General features: G+C 38.5%; 1 protein-coding gene across 4 annotated transcripts in view; it reads right to left on the bottom strand.

Moving 5' to 3' along the window:
* jakmip2 (janus kinase and microtubule interacting protein 2) overlaps nucleotides 1–22,262 on the bottom strand; it is a 79,056-nt gene that overhangs the window by 9,782 nt on the left and 47,012 nt on the right. For 3 of the 4 annotated variants that reach the window (XR_010795468.1, XM_066645401.1, XM_066645402.1), the window contains exons 10-19: nucleotides 21,353–21,481; nucleotides 21,029–21,112; nucleotides 20,717–20,779; nucleotides 20,463–20,561; nucleotides 16,133–16,231; nucleotides 15,496–15,549; nucleotides 15,334–15,399; nucleotides 14,400–14,468; nucleotides 2,535–2,612; nucleotides 1,261–1,464 (exon numbers count right to left, since the gene is read on the bottom strand). Coding sequence is in view for 2 of the 4 variants with exons in the window: in XM_066645401.1 (XP_066501498.1) it covers nucleotides 1,261–1,464; nucleotides 2,535–2,612; nucleotides 14,400–14,468; nucleotides 15,334–15,399; nucleotides 15,496–15,549; nucleotides 16,133–16,231; nucleotides 20,463–20,561; nucleotides 20,717–20,779; nucleotides 21,029–21,112; nucleotides 21,353–21,481 (945 nt within the window). In the remaining 2 variants the exon portion in view is untranslated. Of the gene's footprint in view, nucleotides 1–1,260; nucleotides 1,465–2,534; nucleotides 2,613–14,399; nucleotides 14,469–15,333; nucleotides 15,400–15,495; nucleotides 15,550–16,132; nucleotides 16,232–18,905; nucleotides 19,131–20,462; nucleotides 20,562–20,716; nucleotides 20,780–21,028; nucleotides 21,113–21,352; nucleotides 21,482–22,262 lie in introns of those variants that run through there. The other variant, XR_010795469.1, reaches the window with a different exon arrangement.

The following is a 22,262-nucleotide window of genomic DNA, read 5'->3' on the forward strand; positions in this document are numbered from 1 at the left end:
AGATGAACAGTTTCCTGGAAAGTGGACTGGTGGTCGAATGGCCCCAAGATCTGACCCCCTTAGACTTTTATCTTTAGGGTCATCTGAAGGCAATTGTCTATGCTGTGAAGATACGAGATGTGCAGCACCTGAAACTATGGATACCGGAGGCCTGTGCTAGCATTTCTCCTGCGGTGTTCCTATCAGTGTGTGAAGAGTGGGAGAAGAGGGTTGCATTAACAATCCAACACAATGGACAGCACTTTGAACACATTTTATAAGTGGTCAGAAACTTGTAAATAACTCATAAAATAATAAAGTTACGTTAAAACCAAGCACACTTGTTTTTCTTGTGAAATTCCCAATAAGTTTGAAGTGTCACATGACCCTCTTCCCATTGAAAAAACAAAAGTTGGATCCAAAATGTCAGACTTCAAGATGGCCATCATAGTCACCACACATCTTGAAAAAGTTCCCTCCTCCCATATACTAATGTGCCACAAACAGGAAGTTAATATCACCAACCATTATCCAGATAAATGGCCAACCCTGTATATATATCCATGCTTAATGTAGAAATCACACTTTATTAAATTTGACTATATCTTGGATTGGATAGTATTGTATTGGATTGGATAGTATTGTAACACACTTTTAAAAATTAGAGAATGGGACAAAATAGGATTGAAAAGTATTTATAGAATTTTCAAGTTGCTGCTAACTATAAACTATGAGTCTCATGAGTATTCAGAAAACTGTTGTTACTTAACACTACCACAATATCAAGAAATGCTGTTACACAGTTTTGCCAAGGTCTGTGAAAGCAAGTTCTGAAGCCACTGAAGAAAATACAGCAAACTACAAAATATAACTTGAGGTTCTGAGCTCTTTCCTGAGCATCTTTAATACACACAAGGAATCAATACGCACAAGGAAATTGTCACTAGAAGAGCCTATTCTTCTTAGGTTTCCGCTGGGAACAGTTTTTTCTGTTTTGCAAACCAATTTATGTTGATGGAAATGCATCAAAAGGTTCCAAATTCGGTTCCCAAAGAGGAACCAAACCTATTTGGTGGAAATCACCTATGTGTGTGTTAACATCAGCACACGCATCTACCACTTCATTTACCTGTGCCCAAATGTAACAACTAATTTGAATCATTTAACAAGTGAGATATAATAATCTCATAATGAATACCGTCTATCAATCAATCACAATAAAGTCAAAAAAGGTCTATATAATATTAATATTGTTATTAAACCCTTAAATGGAACAGGTACCTGATGAGCTTGATGGAGGAGCTCCATCCTCTCTTGTAGCACTTGGCAGTCATATTCACGGCTTTTTCTAAGCATTTGCCGCCTTAGTTTCTCCACAGCTGTACGCAGCTCATCTCTCTGCAACTCATTCAATGGCTCACCATACTTTATTACCTTATCTTGCTGGAGTGCATTGTACAGGGTGGCTTCAAGCTCTTGGATTTGCTGTTTGGAAAGACATAAAAACTGTGGTAAAATAGCAGAAGGCATCTAGATGGTCAACCAGCAGATTTCTGTATCATGTAAAGAAAAACTGTGGCAATTTTTTTTTTTTTTGAAAATTGAAAACAAGCAAACCTCTCACAACAACATTTTACTTTTCTAGTTGTGCTATTTTGCTTTTGTACACAAAAAGATGTTTGTCTCTTGAATCTTGTACAACAATGAAAATGACAAAAAAAATTCCACAATTACAATTAATTATAGAAAATTTCCTCTTTGCTGACTGTAATCTAGGTAGCTCTGGGAAATTTTTGGCACATGTTCACACAAGCTATTCTAGTACAATACTGCATGTGTACTTTACAAAGTTTCCTTTGGGTATATTGTCATGTAAATCTATTTCTGTTAAATAACTGGTAACAATTTACAATAAGGGTACATTAATTTATGATACTTAAGACAGTTTTTTAAAAATTAAGCATTATTATTATTATTATTATTATTATTATTGTATAGTAATGCTTACAACTGTCATATTGTCACACTTTTGCCTTTTTTGTGTTTTTCCTGGTCAGTTTCCTTGTTGTCTGTCATGTGCTCCTTTAAGCATGGTTCTGTTTTGTTTTGTCTCCTCCCTTGTCCCCCATTAGTGTTCCTATATGTGCCTCCTTTGTAGTCCTGCCCTCTCTTTATGTTCTCAAGTGTTCCATGTCTGTTCTCCTGTGTACATGCAGTCCCTTGGTTTCAGTGTTCCTTTTTCTGGTGTGTGTGTGTGTGTGTTTGCTTCTGCCCACATCTGTTCATTGTTTTGGGTAAGCTTTGTGAAGTTAGTTTTAGTTTGTGTATTCTGTGTCTCAAATATTTATTTCTTACATTTGGTTTTGTCCTTTGTTTTAATAAAATTACTTCTAACTATAACCACCTACTTGTGGAACTCCATGACACATTCCTTTATGCAATCTTAAGTACCATAAATAATGCACCCTTGCTGTAAAGTGTTACCAGATCATTCATAAATACCACATTTAAAATGTGTGAAAAGTTATTTGGTTGTTCAAATAATCAGAGTTTACCATGTAAGCCTGATCCAGGGCCTGCTTCCTGTAGTCAAGCTCCTCCTCCAAATACCCTTTTTGCTTGCAGAACATCTCCTAGAAATGACAACATTAACTGAGCAAACATAAATTTAAGTATAAACAAAGAGAAACTAGGCAAGCCTAGTTCTGCTGGACCGCCGTTAGCCAATGTCACAGAGTTGCTTCTGATATTTCAAAAACAAGAACGCCCAAAATACATATCCTTGTCATTGGAAAGCCTGGAGAAGTTTTGGTGCTTCATATCAATATGAATATGAATGTTTACAATAATAACAAACTATAAAAATAGTTTATTTTGTCAGTTGCTGACAGTTTATGTATGATCATATAAAGCCTGTTATTTTCTGTTCATACCAACTGAAGCACTGTGTTAAGATGACATTAAAGCATTTCGATAACATTTTAACATTTACGTTTTTGAACATTTCTAAAACCAAGCACCTTAACATTTTATCAACCAAGTAATCTACAAATGATAAAGGAACAAATAACATAACAAATTCACAGCCTCGTTTATTTGGAGTAACACCTCGCTCTGGTGTTCTGGCTTTAATAATCTGCAGATTTTGTCCATTTTCATGTAAAGTTAAACAAAAAACTGTGCAGATATTTACTTGTCAGAAAGTCAATAACAGTGAGATGTGTCCGTGCATAGCTTTTGTTACAGGGTGTTCTAATTATTGGCAACTCTATAGTCAGACATTTAAGAGTCTCAGGCACTAAAAGTAATGCTACTGTGTCCTGTCTCCCAGGTGCTCGTGTCCTGGATGTTGCCAGGCGACTTCCCCCGGCACTGCGGCAGCGTGAGGACTTCGGCACCGTTGTTCTTCACAAGGGGATAAACGACCCTTCCGCCTGACGCAGCGAGGTCCTGAAGGAGCACCATCGTTTGCTTCTGGATACCGCTCGGAAGAAGACGGACGCCAGGATCGTCGTCTCCAGCCCCTTGTCCACCTACAGATGAGGATGTGAGGCGTACAGTAGGCTCTTCGCACTCCACTCCTGGCTCCAGGTTTGGTGTGGCACTGTCGGCGTGGACTACGTCGACCACTGGGAATGTTTTCCAGAACGTCTTGCCTGGATGGGCTTCACCCTAGTCGTCTAGGTTCTGCAGTTCTCTCTGGGAACATGAGGATGTTCTACGCCAGGCTTGATTTATCCCACCCACCAGCACAAACCAGGCAAGTAGGTTACACATCGAACAGGTAAGTGATTTTAAGGATACACTTACAGATAATGGCCATTTGTTTGCCCATAGTAAGTGGGAAGATGTATTTACAAATCTTGCTCTAAGAAATGTAAACATTTGTTACAAAACTGTGTCTGTCCCAAACTTAGACCCAGAAAATATCAAACAGCATGCCCCAATAACCTAATCATTATTAAACCATCAGAAAATAGAACGCAGTATCATCCCCTCAGACTTAAAATTTGGCCTACTCAATATAAGAGCACTTAACTCTAAAGCAGTCATTATAAATGAAATAATAAGGGAGCAGAAATTTGATGTTTTATGCCTTAGTGAAACTTGGGTCAGAAATGATGAATATTTAGCACTAAATCAAGCCAGTCCTACAGGCTATAAATATGTACACAGCCCCAGACTGGCGGGCAAAGGGGTGGATTATGTGTAATTTACAAAAATAAAAACATGGTTACAACTTTACTTCCTTTGAAATTATGTACATTAACATAATTAACCCAGCCACAAATAAGAACAAAATCTCCTTATTAAATATTTATAGACCACCAGGGCCCTATTCAGAATTTATAAAATAATTTGGTGAATTAACTGCTAATTTAGCAGTGTCCTGTGATAAAGTAATAATTGTAGGAGACTTTAACATTCATTTTGAGAAAAGTGATGATCCCCTAAAAAGGCGTTTACATCAATCATAGATTCTGTTGGTTTCACACAAAATGTATCAGGCCCTACGCATTATTGTAATCACACACTAGACTTGGTTTTGACCCTGGGCACTAACATAAAAAACCTATTCTCCCTCAGTCTTCCACAGTCTCAGACCACTACCTAATTTCATACGAACTGAGTTTAGATATTAAAAAATGTGCATGCCCACATTACTATCTAAAGCGCTCACTAACCCCATCTACAGCTCCTAAATTTATTGAAAACCTCACTGATTTATTGACCTCAGTCAGTAGTCCAGCAGACCCACTGGAGCTAGACAGACTAACTGACTACTTAGATAACACACTTCGATCAACTTTAGATAGTGTAGCATCACTTAAGCATAAAAAGCTACGACAGAAAAAACTCGCTCCCTGGTATAATGAAGAAACACTCACCTTAAAACAAACCGTAAGAAAATTAGAGCGGAAATGGCGGTCGACTAAACTGGAAGTATTTCACTGTGCCTGGAAAGACAGCCTTATCGAATATAAAAGGGCACTCGTCAATGCATGTTCAGCACATCTGTCCTCACTGATTGAAAATAATAAAGACAATCCTAGAGCACTCTTTAATGTAATCTCTAAACTTACAAACAATCGGGCAGCTACTGATCCACAGATCCCAGCCATTCGCTTTTATGGACTTTTTTAACAACAAGATTGAAAATATTAGACAAACAATAAATACCATATTACTAAATCCAGCCTGTCTGTCATCTGGGGTGGATGATATAGAACAAAATATAGAAGAAAGTCTAGAGGACTTTGACCCACTACCACAGTTAGAATTGGAGAAAATAATCTACTCCTCAAATTGTACGACCTGCACACTTGATGCAATACCAACAAAACTATTTAAAGAAGTATTACCAGTCATAATCAATCCCCTTTTAACAATCATAAATTCGTCCCTTAGACTGGGTCACATACCCAAAGCATTTAAACTAGCAGTTATTAAACCCCTGATCAAGAAACCGAATCTTGATCCTAGTGTACTATCCAATTACAGACCTATCTCTAACCTTCCCTTCATATCTAAGATCTTAAAAAAAGTTGTGGCCCAACAACTTTGCTCATACTTGCATAAGAATAACATATATGAAAAATTTCAATCTTGTTTTATGCCACACCATAGCACAGAAACATTAGTTAAGATAACAAACGACCTTCTTTTCGCCTCTGATCGAGGCTGCGTATCCATGCTAGTTCTACTCGACCTCAGTGCAGCTTTTGATACAATTGATCATACTATTCTGCTAGAAAGACTAAAAAACATGGTTGGAATAACAGGAACGGCCCTATCATGGTTTAAGTCTTACCTCACTGATTGCTACCAGTTTGTAAAAGTAAATAATGTTTCTTCTATTCATAAAAAATGAGATTTGGAATTCCCCAAGGCTCCATTTTAGGACCTTTATTATTCATATTATACATGCTGCCAATGGGCAGAGTTATTAGCAGGCATGGCATTACCTTCCACAGTTACGCAGATGACACACAGTTATACAAGACTAAGAGACTATGATATTACCTCAACAATGTTCAACACATTTCTGTTTGAGGCTCCAGTAAAACACTGAGCTGTTCACCGTGGTGGACGCTGGAGTGCTGAAGCGGCATGAGTGTGTGCAAATTCAGCTATCAACACTCTGACCCCTTGATCACTTCAACCCTCACACCTTCTGCTCACCTTTCAAAAAGTGAACATTTTAATGAAGGATTTAGGGCTTATAGCAAGAAATGGGATGGGGGAAAGCCTGCAGGCAGCAAAATCCCAGACATTTTTGAGAAATCCCTGCTGGACACATTTTTTAGGTCCCAAAGAGAGTACTTGTCCAGGGAAAATAGGAGGTTTGGTCACCGCCGAATAGTTCCAAATTTAGTTCACAAACTGGAATGTGATATATGGGAGAACTAACAACAGACCCTGTAGTGGTGCCACCTTAGATTTTCTTTGTGAAATACAGCTGAATTAACAGTTCCTACTTTCAACATTCAGTCAGTCAGTCAGTAAGTGCAAATGCCTCTTCTAGGCCAGCCAGGCAAAAAAACCTTACATATAATATTTCCTTCAGGTCAGCACCACAGTCTTCCCTTAAATGGACCGATGAGCCCAGAAATAACATAATATGGCAGTACACTATGTCAAAATAATCTATTGTTTAAATTTCATCATGGTCAAGGCAGGATGTATGGCATTCTGCTAACAGTGAGTATGCAAAGCCACAGCTGTTTGGCTTTAACTCAAATTTCAAAACGCAGATATTGTAATAAATTTAAATAATATTTTATTTATTACAGTTCTTTGGAATTATTGAAATATTATTAGAGTACATAAGAAGCTATCTCATAAAATATGTCAGAAAATTCAGTAAACTTCAGTAATTTTAACTTTGTATACAGAAATACTATAAAAACCCAGAGCAACCTCTTATTTATATACAAACTGGATTCCAAAAAGGTTGGGACACTAAACAAATTGTGAATAAAAGCTGAATGCAATGATGTGGAGATGGCAAATGTCAATATTTTATTCGTAATAGAACATAGATGACAGATTAATAGTTTAATCTGAGTAAATGTAACATTTTAAAGGAAAAATATGTTGATTAAAAATTTCAGTGTCAACAAATGCCCAAAAAGTTGGGACAAGTAGCAATAAGTGGCTGGAAAATGAAAATTGAGCATATAACGAACAGCTGGAAGACCAATTAACACTAATTAAGTCAATTGACAACATGATTGGGTATAAAAAGAGCTTCTCAGAGTGTCAGTGTCTCTCTGAATCCAAGATGGTAAGCCAATTCCATCATTGTGGTGCAGAAAGATAGCGCAGCAATACCCGAATGGTGTTACCCAGCGTAAAATAGCAAAGACTTTTAAGTTATTATCAGAAACCGTGCATAACATCATCAAAAGATTCAGAGAATCTGGAACAATTGCTGTGCGTAAGGGTCAAGGCCGTAAAACTCTACTGGATGCTCGTGATCTCCGGGCCTTTAAACGTCACTGCACCTCAAACAGGAATGCCACTGTCACGGAAATAACAGAATGGGCTCAGGAATACTTCCAGAAAGCATTGTCAGTGAACACAATCCATGATGCCATCCGTCGATGCCAGCTGAAACTCTACAGTGCAAAGAGGAAGCCATTTCTAAGCAAGCTTCACAAGCTCAGACATTTGCACTGGGCAAGGGGTCTTTTAAAATGGAGTGTGGCAAAATGGAAGACTGTTCTGTGGTCAGATGAGTCATGATTTGAAGTTCTTTATGGAGCACTGAGACGCCATGTCATCCGGACCAGAGAGGACAAGGATAACCCAAGATGTTATCAACGCTCCGTTCTTCAGAAGCCTGCATCACTGATGGTATGGGGTTGCATGAGTATGCTTGCATGTCTGGAAAGGCACCATTAATGCAGAGAACTATGTTCAGGTTCTAGAACAACATATGCTCCCATCTAGACGTCATCTCTTTTGGGGAAGACCCTGCATTTTTCAACAAGATAATGCCAGACCACATTTCGCAGCAATCACAACATCATGGCTACGTAGGAGAAGGATCCGGGTACTGAAATGGCCAGCCTGCAGTCCAGATCTTTCACCTATAGAGAACATTTGGCGCATCATAAAGAGGAAGGTGTGATGGAAATTTGTTTATATAAATGATTCATAATCAATAGAGATATTTAATCAGCAATGGCCACGCATGTTTGTGTAAACTGAAATTGTTTTATTCCTAATTCTCTGTGTGAGACCGCAGACTTGTGTGTGTGTGTGTGTGTGTGTGTGTTTCAAATAACATATCGACACCTCCCTTTGTCTCCAGACCAAGGAGATAGAGGGGGAGGCACAGGCCACGTCTGGAAAGGTGTTAGAAATACAGGAGATAGGGGTAAACAAATGGTGGGAAAAACTCTGAGTTTTGTGAACAGGATACAGTAAAAGATGACTGAAATGTTAAAGAGCGAACAAATGGTGTACTTCAAAGGGTTTTCCATGTATAAAAAGACGCTGATCAAAAATGGTCAGCAGAGAGGTGAAAAACAGCGTTGCGCACACGTCCCTCTCTCACGTTAATTAATAAATGCTGTCTTACTTGATGCCGACTCAGAGACTCAGAGCGCTGTCTTATTTTCTGTCATGATTTTTCCACCACAATTTGGCGTAGTCGGCAGGATGAGCAACGGATTGTGGCGGAGAGAGTAGCAGTGAACACGGACCGAGGACGCTCTCCGGCAGAGACTGGACCCAAAGGCAGGGAAGAAGAAAAAAATAGTACCGCGGGGGTGCGTGTGACTGTTCATCCCTCCGCTAACAATCCAAGCCTCATCTACAAACATTGGTGGTGAGTGACAGTCTAATTATTCGAGATTAATTATAGTTTAAATTATTCCCCTCCACCTCCCTTTAAACACTCCGTCCTGAAATAGTGTAGTTACATGACGGTGTAATGTGTGATGACTAGCCTGGTCATAGCAAGGTCTCTGGTGGTAAAATATATCACCGGAGTAAAAGAGTAGCCTGCTCATAGCGAGGCCTCTAGTGATAAAAATTATTATCACTGGAGTAAAAGACTAGCCTGGTTATAGCGAGGTCTCTGGTGGTAGACGTATCACTAGGGTAACAAAAGGAAAAGAGTAGCCTGCTCATAGCAAGGCCTCTAATTGTTAGACGTACTTTTAGAGTAACAGGTTCGGACCGTGGGAAGGAGTGCTAGTGTTAGGTACAGGTTACCTAAGTGAATAAATAGATAAAGGGAGGTGAGACGTTGTTGTTGGGGCTAAATGTATCTGAGTCACTAAATCAAGTAAGAGAGCAAGATGGGATCCCAGTTAACAATTTTTTTAAATTATACTATATATTTTATATATATATATATATATAATATTCTAATTATAAGATTCGCACTGCGGCTCTTTTTAGTCAGATGAGCCAGGATTGTGGCACTGATAGTGTAACATATGTCCCATTGTGGATAAGATATTTCGGATTCCTGACTACTGGGAACCTCAGTGTGAAATATTAAATAAGATCAAGGACAGGGTGAAACAACCACCCGTGAGGTGCCCACGAGTTTTGATTAAACACTGTGCAAAAGAAAAGGAAAAAGTACCTGTGGGGTGCCCATAAGCGGTGATTAAATATTTGAAGAAAAAAAAAAAAAAAAAAAAGGCAAAAGGGAAGGGGGCAAAACTAAACCAGTGTCTCAGTGTCCTTTTTCCAGCCGATCCTGACCTCGATGCCGCCCCACCGAAAAGAACCGTACCAGAGAACAACCAAGCCGCAGCAGCACCTGAGCAAGTGGCAATGCAACCACCTCCACCATACAACCCACCGGAACACCAGGCCTCAGTGGACCTGCATCCAGCACCCGGTCCCTATGTCAATCTGCAGCGGGAAATCAAAGTGTTGGACAGAGAGCAGGAGGGAATCGGATACTGGACTGAAAAGGACATGATAGAGTTACCTCTGATCTGTCTGACCCGCTACAAGTAGGAGGACGGAAGTTCAGAGAAGAATTTTTTGAAGATTTTTTTCAAGTCATGTCGCCCGACTGAGAACGAGATAAGGCAAAAAAGAAAGAAAGCGGGCAGACACTTTGGTTCAAGCAAGTTGATGATGGTAAAAGCAAGTTGACGACGGAAAACGGCATGTTGACAATGATACAAGCAACTTGTAACCCCCCACCCCCCCCAACGTTTCATGTGAAGAAGACAGAGGAAGAGGACAATGGAGGGATCGAGGGCAAAGCAGAGGAAGAGGATTTGCAGGCAATGGGCCAGCTTTCCAGCCAAACGTGTTTCAGAGAGATACATGGGTGAATCGGTGCTACAATTGTGGCAAACAGGGACATTTTATCAGAGACTGCCCAGAGCAATATACTCAGGAGGAAGAAAAACCAGAAACAGCACACTGCTAGAAGTGATGGGCGGCGGAGAGGCAGGACATGCTGAGATGGGACCCACTGACACAGTGAAAAGGGAAGTACTCTCTTCTTCTCAAAACTTAAGTTAACTGCCTGACTAGATAATTACTATAAATCTGCAGATCAGATAACATTATAGAAACTAATGATAAAAAAAATAATAAATAAAGGGGATTTTATTGATAGACCATGCGAAGTATTTATTAGAAAAAATATATAAAAATGCTTCTATTCTATGTGTAGATCTATATGCTGATTTGAAATATGTGATTTCAAGGGATTACCTAAGACTGAATGGAATCCCCCAGAGCTCTGGTGCAAATATATATATGCATTTAGCATGACGTATAGATTTATTTATATAGACTTTATGCAAACATGTCTATATAAATAAAAATAATAATTAAAAAAATATATATATATATATATATCCCCTATTTTGCCGCGTAGAGGCCACTGCGCGACAAAAAAGCGAGATTCATTTGAATAGGTTATTCGGTTGAGTCATTGGTTTGATTTATATTGAATCACTGAGTTGATTCATTGAGGTGACAATTTGATTCATTTGAACCTTAGATTTGAGTCATAGGTTTGATCCAGATTGAATCACTGAGTTGATTCATTGAGGTGACAGTTTGATTTACTTGAACCTTACATTTGTTTCATTTTATGATACTTTGTTTCAAATTTCAACTTGTTGAAATTGATTAATTAATTATCATTGAATTTGTTGAGTTTGGTGATGGTTTGATTGACTTTTATTCTAAATATTTGAGATTTTAAAAGTATTATTAACAATGAGATTCATCTTATCCCCAGTTTGATTAATGGTTAACAGTTATTGATATGAATTGAGTCATTATTGATTTGAGCCAAAAAATTGGCTTAATATAAGATCTGATTTAACATGTTTTAGAACATGTGATAACTGAGAAATCAATATATCACATTTTGATTAATACATTTATATCACATTTATTAGATATGCATGTGTGTGAAACCCCATGAAACTTGACATGGCATGGGATAATTATAAACTCATGTAGCTAAACACACAGCTTTCACAGCTCCGGTCGCCGCCACACAACTTCCTGTAACAGATCAAGAGAAACCCACTCTGCAGGCTATTCAATCCACTGCCACTGGAGCAGAGCAAGCTCAGTGGTCCAAATCAGAGTGCATTAAGTATGGGTACACACTACAACGAACAGACCATGTCTCCCAGAAACATACATAAAAGGGTTAATTGCTATTGCTCATGGGAGTTATCACATGAGCAAAAGGAGGGAATGATAAAATATGATACCCAGGCATTGGTATGCACCCAGACTCTCTATACTCACCCAAAGGTTTTGTTCAACATGCCTCACGTGTGCACAAAACACACACAGGCACAAACAACCCCTGTCGCAACAACCTGTAGGTCAACCCCCAGCGACAGAGCCATTCCATTGACAGAATGATTTTGTGGAACTAACACCAGCAGAAGGGAAGCGGTTTCTCCTGGTCTGTGTATGCATGTTCAGTAAATGGGTTGAAGCTTTCTCCACAGGTATTCAAGATGGCGAGGCAGTAGCCAAAACATTCCTCAGAGAAATAATCCCCAGATGGGACCTGCCACAACGCGTCTCGAGTGATAATGGCACTCCATTTGTACATACAGGCCTAATTAGTCTAACTAAGTACCTAGAAATAGACATGCCACCACCCCGCCAGTGCTGGGTCAGTAGAAAGTGTTAATAGAACCATTAAAAATGGTCTTGCAAAATGACACAACAAACAAGCCTTAATTGGGTTAAGTTCCTCCCCTTTGGTCCTCTGGCAAAGCAGAACCAGACCACAGAAAAGATCTTAGTGCCTTTGAGATAATGTTTGGCAGGTCTCCCAACACGGGGTTAGGTCCACCTCCACTTGATAACCAGTAGCTTGACCCACTCTCTCACAACATATTGCGTCTCGAGACGATTCTGTCCATATCTAAGCAGGTGAAAGCAGTGCTGCTGCAACCAGCCGACCAGCCCTTCCACAGCCACAAGCCAGGTGACTGGGTGTTGATGCGAGACTTCCGCAGACGAAGGTGGAACCAACCCAAGTGGACTGGACCACACCAAGTGCTCCTAGTGACCCACACGGCCGTGAAAGTGGCAGGACGAGGGATGCGGGTGCATCATACTCACTGCAAGAACGCTCCAACCTCACCTGAAGAAACAACAACCTAAAGAGTACCCCAAAAGGACGAGAACGTGAACGAAACTTTGTCTCATCATGTTCAAGCGAGATACCAGCTCCTGCAGATCACAAAGGACTCTAAACCTGATGAAGTAGATAAAGACCTGAGGCTGGAACATTTGTTTGATGAAGATAATCTGTAAAAATGATTGATTAAGAATCAAAGGAGGGAATTGTGATGGAAATTTGTTTATATAAATGATTCATAATCAATAGAGATATTTAATCAGCAATGGCCACGCATGTTTGTGTAAACTGAAATTGTTTTATTCCTAATTCTCTGTGTGAGACCGCAGACTTGTGTGTGTGTGTGTGTGTGTGTGTGTTTCAAATAACATATCGACACCTCCCTTTGTCTCCAGACCAAGGAGATAGAGGGGGAGGCACAGGCCACGTCTGGAAAGGTGTTAGAAATACAGGAGATAGGGGTAAACAAATGGTGGGAAAAACTCTGAGTTTTGTGAACAGGATACAGTAAAAGATGACTGAAATGTAAAAGAGCGAACAGATGGCGTACTTTAAAGGGTTTTCCATGTATAAAAAGACGCTGATCAAAAATGGTCAGCAGAGAGGTGAAAAACAGCGTTGTGCGCACGTCCCTCTCTCACGTTAATTAATAAATGCTGTCTCACTTGATGCCGACTCAGAGACTCAAGAGCTGTCTTATTTTCTGTCATGATTTTTCCACCACAAAGGTGTGACAAAAAAGGCCCAAGACGATTGAACAGTTAGAGGCCTGTATTAGACATGAATGGGAGAACATTCCTATTTCTAAACTTGAGAAACTGGTCTCCTCTGTCCCCAGACGTCTGTTGAGTGTTGTAAGAAGAAGGGGGGATGCCACACAGTGGTAAAAAATGGCCTTGTCCCAACTTTTTTGGGATTTGTTGACGCCATGAAGTTTTGAAACAACATATTTTTCCCCTTAAAATGATACATTCTCTCAGTATAAACTTTTGATCTGTGATTTGTGTTCTATTCTGAATAAAATATTATATGTTGGCACCTCCACATCATTGCATTCAGTTTTTATTCACAATTTGTTTAGTGTCCCAACTTTTTTGGAATACGGTTTGTAGTATTTATATCAAAATGTATAATTTTACAAAGTATGTATCATAAAATTGTGGCCTAAAACAATAAAACGCATGCAGTTCTTTCTTTGAAAAAAACACCACTTCTCTCTTTTCTCTGCTGCAAATTCTATTGCTTGGGTATTTACGTTAATATTTGTTCATTTTTGTGTTAAAAATTGGTGGAAGTTTATAGATGTTTGGTGTTGCTCTGCTGCTTCTGCCACTGTATGTCTTAACTGTGTGCGGGGCATCATGAAATCTGAGGATTCCAAAATAATTTTGGAGCGCAAAATAAATTTGTTCTACCAAGACAATGATGCAAAGCATATTTCATACAAAACTCCAGTGTTTAAATGTAAGAAGAAACTAATTGTAAGACAGGAACTAATTGCTATTAGTTATTTTTTTATATTCATTAATTGAATTGATTTTAATTATTAGTTAAGGTGCGCAACTAGCTGAGGGGGACAATAATTTTGCCTCTGCCATTTCTGGACATCTGAGGAATGATATCAAATTTTACATTTTCTCAGTATTTTTGTTGTTTCCATGGAAACAAAAGTGATAAACACATCAATAAATAGGCATTATTAATTGCAACAAATTTTGGGGAAAACATTCTCTGAAACTGCAGGGATGTAAATATTGTTGACCATGGCTGTGCATCATTTTAAAAAATAAAACATTCATATTACCATTTCTAGTTCCAAGTCCATCATTTTCTGATGGAGTGCGGCTTCTGTGCCCTCAATCTGCTGGATCCACTAGGGAGCAACAAAGAGAAGAACACAGAATAAAAATTTGCTAGCTGCCTTATTGCTGATATACACACTGTGAGACTATTATGAAACTCACATTGTTGTGAGAGTAAAGAGAAGCTCTGTGTGCTCACAAACAGGCACTTATGGTTTACGTGTACCTTTTCAATTTGCAGTACAGCAGCTAAAATTTTACTACAATTTGTTTACCACTGGATGGATTAAAATACAGAAGCATGCACAGACATGTGGGTAGCCTTTCAGAATAAAACTGACAAAATTCTGTTATGGACATCTTAGCAAATAATAAACAATCAGCTTAGAATAGAATATCATAATTGCACAAATACAAAATTAGTGTTTCAAACTCTTTACTGTATGCTATATAGAAATAAGAAATACATTATAAAAAAATAAATAACAAAATAGGAAACACATATGTTCTCTATGCCCCAATATGGTAATGCAAGTACTCTTCAGCAGTATAAACTGTATAATCAGTGCTGTCAGTTGAGCAACAAATCAGATGTACAAGGAGCAAAACTTTTACAGTAATTGTGAATGTGTTTTACCTTGTATTTTGTGTCAGTGAACTACTATGTGCATATGGATAATCTATTTTGTCAGACAGTCTAAGACAGTAAGATTAAATATCTAGATCAACAATGACTAGATTAAATATAACTCAAAAATCTAACTAATCTAAAACAATAATTTAACCATTTTATATGTAATCTAAAAATCTAATAAATTCAAGGCCAATTCATATACAGCTACCCAAATGAGGTAAATAAAGTTTACTTTTTGGGATTAATGCTATTGAAGCTATAAATAAACATGTGAAAACATAAAATATGAGATTAATATTTACCTTCTCAGCTAGAGACAGCACAGTGCTGGCTTGGATAATGGCCACTTGTTCTTCATTCCTTAAATTCTGTGGGAGCCAAAAGAATCTGTTAATATTGTCTTAATGTGATAATATTTAGGCATTATATAAAATTAAGGCAAGAAATTAAATTTAAAAACTTGCCCCATTATCTCCTAGAATATCTAAGAGTTTGATGAGATCAGGTATACACACGTCCTGTGAATGAGTAGTCAAAACAAATCAAATCAAATTTATTTGTATAGCGCTTTTTACAACTGATGTCACAATGCAGCTTCACAGAATTTATGACAAATAATTGAGGTTATGCATTAAGGTCATTTTACTGTTATTAAAACGTCCATCCATCCATTATCTGTAACCGCTTATCCAATTCAGGGTCATGGTGGGTCCAGAGCCTACCTGGAATCATTGGGCACAAGGCAGGAATACACCCTAGAGGGGGCGCCAGTCCTTCACAGGGCAACACACACACTCACACATTCACACACACCTACGGTCACTTTTTAAGTAGCCAATCCACCTACCGATGTGTGTTTTTGGACTGTGGGAGGAAACTGGAGCACCCGGAGGAAACCCATGCGGACACGGGGAGAACACACCAACTCCTCACAGACAGTCACCCGGAGCGGGAATCGAACCCACAACCTCCAGGTCCCTGGAGCTGTGTGACTGCGACACTTCCTGCTGTGCCACCATGCCGCCCGTTATTAAAACGTACCAAAATAAATACAAATAAAGCCATGTATTACATACATTGTATTATAGACAGTTTGTTTACCTTCACACCCTCTTTTATGCAGTAGATCTGTAGTGCACTCACACCCTCAGAGAAAGGATGGATTGTAAGGGTAAATGGTGGAGACCGCCTTTCTCGCTCCTAAAAAATGAAAGTGAACATAGCTTAGTACATCACTTCAACCAACAGAAATAGTTACATGAACATATTAATTAAACTTCTAACTTTTACACTATTCATGTACTGAATTGTACATTGAGGCAGGAACACACCCTGAAGGGGCGTCAGTCCTTCACAGGGCGACACACACACACATATTCACTTACACCTACGAACACTATTGAGTCGCCAATTCACCTACCAACATGTGTTTTTGGACCATGGGAAGAAACCGGAGTACCCGGAGGAATCCCACACGGACACGGGGAGAACACTAAACAGTCACACCAAAATACTTATATCTTGTTTGTTTTTAATTTCAATAAAAACAATAATCATCAGTTCCAAAACAAGGCAGAAAAAGAACTGATGCTCTGCCAACAAATATAAACATAGCACAAATGTAAGGAAATTTGTGTTTGGTATATAATTTCTTTGTTGTAACAATGCTTCTTGGCAATAAATCTTATGATGCTGGAAAGCCTTTTAATTTTCCTTTTAAATGGTGCCACTTTTGTAAGGAACATGCATTTGTGGGATGAGCAGTAGAGCTGAGTATGTGGGTTGAGCCATGAAAATTTTGCCAAATCCTCTCTGCTAATGCCAAACAGCTTATTCTGCCATTGACTCGTTTGATGTTTGGTGTACAGAATGATTGAAGTTTGAAGAAACCAGGCATATGGGCAATTTAACAATTTATTCCTTTAACAAACAGGAACCTCAGTAGCGTGTGGAAGAACCATACACAGCCACAACAGCCTCCTCAAGCTGGTCACCAGCCCATCCATTCTTCAACCAGCATGGCATCCCATTCAATTTAGAGTTATGTTTGTTAACAGTCTGTTTTACATGTCATACATGTGTTGCTGTCACCAAGACAAATTCCTAGTATGTTTAACATACCTGGCGAAATAAAGAGATTCTGATTCTGATTCTGATTCTTCAACCAGCATTTGTTGCAAGTCAGCCAACATGTTTATGTTGGTCACTCTGGCATGAAAAGCACGCCCAAGCTGATCCCACAAGCGTTCAATGGGGTTGAGGTCAGGACTGCTGGCAGGCCATTCCATCCTCTCCACTCCCAAATTCTGCATTGTCATCTTGGACGATAGAGTTCTGTCCCACTATGGAGATATGGGATTGCCACTGGTTGCAGAATTTCATCTCTCTGCATTGAGATTGCCTCCAATGATGACAAGCCTCATTTTTCCAGTGAGGGAAAATAAGCTATTTGGCATTGGCAGAGAGGATTTGGCAAATTTTTCATGGGTGCTACCCACATACTCAGCTCTACTGCTCATCCCATAAATGCATGTTCCTTACCAATTAGAGATGGGGAGATTCACCGATTCACATCGGTGGTTTGGCACACATGTCTACAATGTGATTGCACCGGTAGATTCAAGGTGCATCGGGTTTAATTTTGTGGGTGAATTTACAGTGCATCTCCTCTAGCCTTCTTGCATCGGCAAATACCATGGTTAAATCGGGTGTTTTGTTTTCCAGTATCTATTCCTTATTCAAACGTATTTTCCGAGTCAACATATATATATATATATATATATATATATATATATATATATATATATATATATATATATATTTTATTGATTTCTTTTTTTTTTTCAAGGCAACCTAAATGCATCATCCTCAGGCACTGACGCAAGCATGCACACGCACACAACAAAGATGGAGGGAAACGAGAGCATTAGCAATGACAAAGAGATATTTAACGCACCAAAAAAGACAAATCAAACGTGGCAATATTTTGGGTTTTTTTAAGCAAGGTGGTCAACTTGACAAGACGCACGCAATCTGCAAACAATGTCATGGGGCTATCAAATACGTTAGTAGCATGATGAACCTGGCGACATACCTGAAAAGATGGCATGGTGTGGAGTAGCAGATAAGTCTATCAGACTGTGTTGTATGTGTTGCAGATCATAATTTTCACTATGCTCATTGTTAATACTGTACTTTTGAAAACTGTTCATCTTATATGTTTTATACATTTTGTATAAATATAGACGGAAAATATAACTGAATAATTCAATTGAATAAATTTTAATGCTCTGTCTGAATATACTGAATTATGCATTTTTTTATATTATGTATTGGTTTTGCTCCATTGAAAACAACCAGATGCATACATCTCTCAAATTGTTACAGAGAGTACAGCAGAATTGTGCTATTGATTTAAGAAAACTGATGGGTTTAGGCCAGTACATCCTCCAACCTCAACTAACTGTATCGAATGATCACTTATCAAACCTAATCCTCTTATAATTAAGTCCTATCGATATCAGATCATTTTTGAATCGCATTGTATCATGAACAGGAGTGATTTGTATCTCATTGTATCGACAAGGGTTTCAGTGTGTTGCAATTATATCGTATCAGTGGTAATGAATCGAGACGCACATCGAATCGACCTTAGTTGTGAAAATATACATCCTTTTTACAAATGTGGCAACATTTAAAAGGGAAATTAACAAGATTTCCAATGGTATAAGATTAATTGCCAAGAAGCATTGTTAAAATAAAGAAATAATCTACCAAACACAAATTTCCTTGCTTTTTTTTGCTATGTTTATGTGCCACTATGTGTATAAGAGTATAGGTCCTTGTTTGATGTCATACTTTGCTCTCTTCCTACCCATGCAAGGCATAAGGTGTGTCTCAATACAGGGGCTGCATCCTTCAATGGACCCGGTCTACAGAGGTCTGTCCTTCAAGGGCTGTTGAGTGTCCTTTGAAGGCCAAACTGGAATGGGACAGTCTACTACTCTAGCGCAGATTTCCTGTTTGACTGCTGTTGCTAAACGCCACTCGTGTTCACTCCTGGTGGCTCCTGCGCTTAAAAGGTGTAGCCTGAAGCTGCCTTCAGAAATGAATTGAGGCAGCAGAAGGTAACAGAAAACAGAACCAAATCACAATATCCACTTTTGTATGAATTTAAAATGAGATATTCTTGTATATGTCGTAACCAAACTGGTTACCAGTCAGCTAGGCTCTAGCCAATTTTGGGTACAGTTCCTCTTCCCATTTTCTTGGGGTCAGTAGTGAGGTTACCTAGGACTGTGTACAAATAGAGGTAGCCAAGCCAGAAGCAGGGAGAGAATGGTTTTCATATTGCAGGTTCTCCATGCTGGTAATCTCCTTGATAGGAAACTCAGTGTTTGCTGCCTGTTGTGTGTTCTTTTCTTTTCCATGTGTAAAAGTTGTACTTGGGCTTTTAATGTCAATGTGCTGTACACTTTTATGAAGGACACACCGTAGTTGAAATGCCAAATACTGTGTTTAATAATGCTACCGCTATGCTAATGCTAAGTACTGTGTTTGTTAATTTTACTACTATGTTAATGCAAAATACTGTTTACTAATGCTACTGCTATGCTAATGCTAGTGGTCTTTTTGTTAATGCTAATGCTGCTCTGTTTGCTTATGCTATTGGTATGACTACTTGGCTTTGGTTGTAGTTTCAGTTTTCTTTTTTATGCAGAAGGAGATTTCATGTACCATAGACTCTGTGGACAGTTCTGGGTAGGTGAAGCTAGGACTTTCTCTGACCTCCTTGTTCTCCACTCTAAATTCATTTGTCCACACTATTAGCTGCTAACTCCTGCTGCCTTCTGCTCTCCACTATCCCTACTACTACAAAGGCCTATTATAAGAACTACTTCTGCCTGGTGGAAAACAAGTAAAAACATTCTCGTGAGTCACCAAAACCAAAAAAACTGCAAAGTAGCCTATGGACCCTAATCACTTTGTATATATTGAGTGTTTTCTTGTTGACTGTTTATTTGGGGTTTATCAGTTCTGCCCATTTTGTCTGTCTGGTTGCTTTGTGTGTGGGTGGGGTATTTTGAATTCATTTGTTAGGTGTTTTTGTTTGTATAACTGTACAATATATTTCATATTTTGCATTCAAAGTGTCTTAGGTGTTTCTATGCCTCAGAAGACTACTATAAGGTATCACTTACCTCTTAGTTGCCTCAAACCATACAACTTGTACACAGTCATAGGTGATACCCCTCCTCAAAATCATTGTAGCTTTCTTCTTAAGGGACACAAGTCTAGCAGTTACAATGTGTTTGGTCTGTAAACCATCATTGCCTTAATCTGGGATCTTTAAAACTATGTTGTTTCCTATGGAGTGAATTATGTGACAAAAGTTTTAAAATCTGGTTTAAACAGATTTAATAAACATAACCTCTAGTTCAAGTATGCGAAACTCCAGCAGCTCATTCTGGTCTTTAGAGTCTTGTAGTTCTTGCTGTAGTCGTGAATTTTCACAATCCACCTTCTCCACCTGCAAAAGACACATTGAACATCATTAGGTTATACAACATTTAAAGAGAACACAAGAAATGATAGGAAACCACTATGGACACATTACTGTAATGCACCTTAATTTTTTCCATTAATTTTAATCATTTTATGCGGAGGGGTAAAATAGGCATATACCTTCTCCAGGAGCTCCTGATTCCGTCTGAGAAACAACTGTTTTTCTTCTACCCATTTTGAGTCCTATGATTTTGGGGAGAAAAAACAAGCAGATTTGAGTATATTTGTTGCAGGGCTTGAACCCAGCATGTTCTCAGTGAAATCCAAATCTTATTCCTGATGCATTTTCTGCTGTTACCAGATGGACAGAGCAGCCATGATTAAGCATGTGGTTGTAGACATGCATTTACAGCTTACCACTTCTTGACAAATTATTTGTTTTCAGATCTGCGTTTGAAGTTGGTAGTTACGTGTTGATTGATGACTACTCACTTGTCCTTTGAGTGTGAGCTCTTTCTCTAGGTCTTCAATTTTAGCCTTATATCTTTGCACATCAGCTTGGAGCTTTTCATGAGCCTATAAAAAAATAAGTTACTACAAATTTGAATTGACTCAACAAGTGATTAACAAGTGATTAAATTGCTGGCTTGAAAGGTTTCCCAATTAAATGCATATTTAGAAAAGCAATATATTTATACTGAAGCTGTAAGCAACCTTTAGAGCAAATGAAATTGCACAGTAAGAAAACCATATATATCCAACCACTATAAAATCATGTGATACTTAAGTTTTCCCTTGAGTCAGTTTCAGGATTACCTTGGCCTCCATCTCAGCATCTAGAATACCCCCCTTCTGCTCCTGCAGTAGGGCATAGGCTCTCTGCAGGGCCTGGTACTCCCTTGTCAGCTGTTTGAACCGCAGCTCTGACTCCTCGGCGGCCAGCCCCTGCAGTTTCATAATGAAGACAATGTAGGGAGCATTTCTGTATACATCACATAATGTCTACATTTCTATTCAGAGAGCCGGCCCTAACCAAAATGGAGCCCAAGACAAGATCTTGGCTGCTGCCCCCTGGTCCAGGATATGCAGGGATGGGTTTCAAATATTTTAAAATGCAAATGCATTTGAAGAGAACTAAGGAGTACACGTGAACTTTCAGTGTTACACTATATTAATTTTAAAAGTTTCTGACAGTGAAACCCAGCTAATAATAGCACCTAAGCTACATTGGTAACACTTTAAATTACAGCCTGCTAATCACAAGTATGTGATGATGATTATTTTGGTAAATCACATGTCTTGAACCTAATGAGTACAAAGCATCATGAAACTAAATTTTGCAATCAATAATTATGCTCTACTCAATTTTGCAATCAATAATTATTCTTAGAAGTACAATGGATTCGGAAAATAGTTATGTGCCTTATTTTTAAAATGTTTGTAAGATATACCAAGTAATAATCACATATTTCTAGCATCATACACTTTACTTACTCAGTACTTATTTTATCTTACAGCTTAACAGGTACGTTCTCTTTACTTACCCAGTAATTAGCAAGCTGTAATTTAAAGTGTTACCTTCTAGTCTTTCTAAAAACTGTAAGAGCTAGGATTTATACACCAACATATATTCAGTGAGAAATTCTCTGCTATTTTCTGTACATATCAAATGAAATTAATTAAATGAAAATACAAAGGCTATGAATAACAAAATAAAAATGATGCT

The sequence above is a fragment of the Hoplias malabaricus genome, chromosome 15 (genome assembly GCF_029633855.1).
Source record: "Hoplias malabaricus isolate fHopMal1 chromosome 15, fHopMal1.hap1, whole genome shotgun sequence".
NCBI classification, from domain to species: Eukaryota; Metazoa; Chordata; class Actinopteri; order Characiformes; family Erythrinidae; genus Hoplias; species Hoplias malabaricus.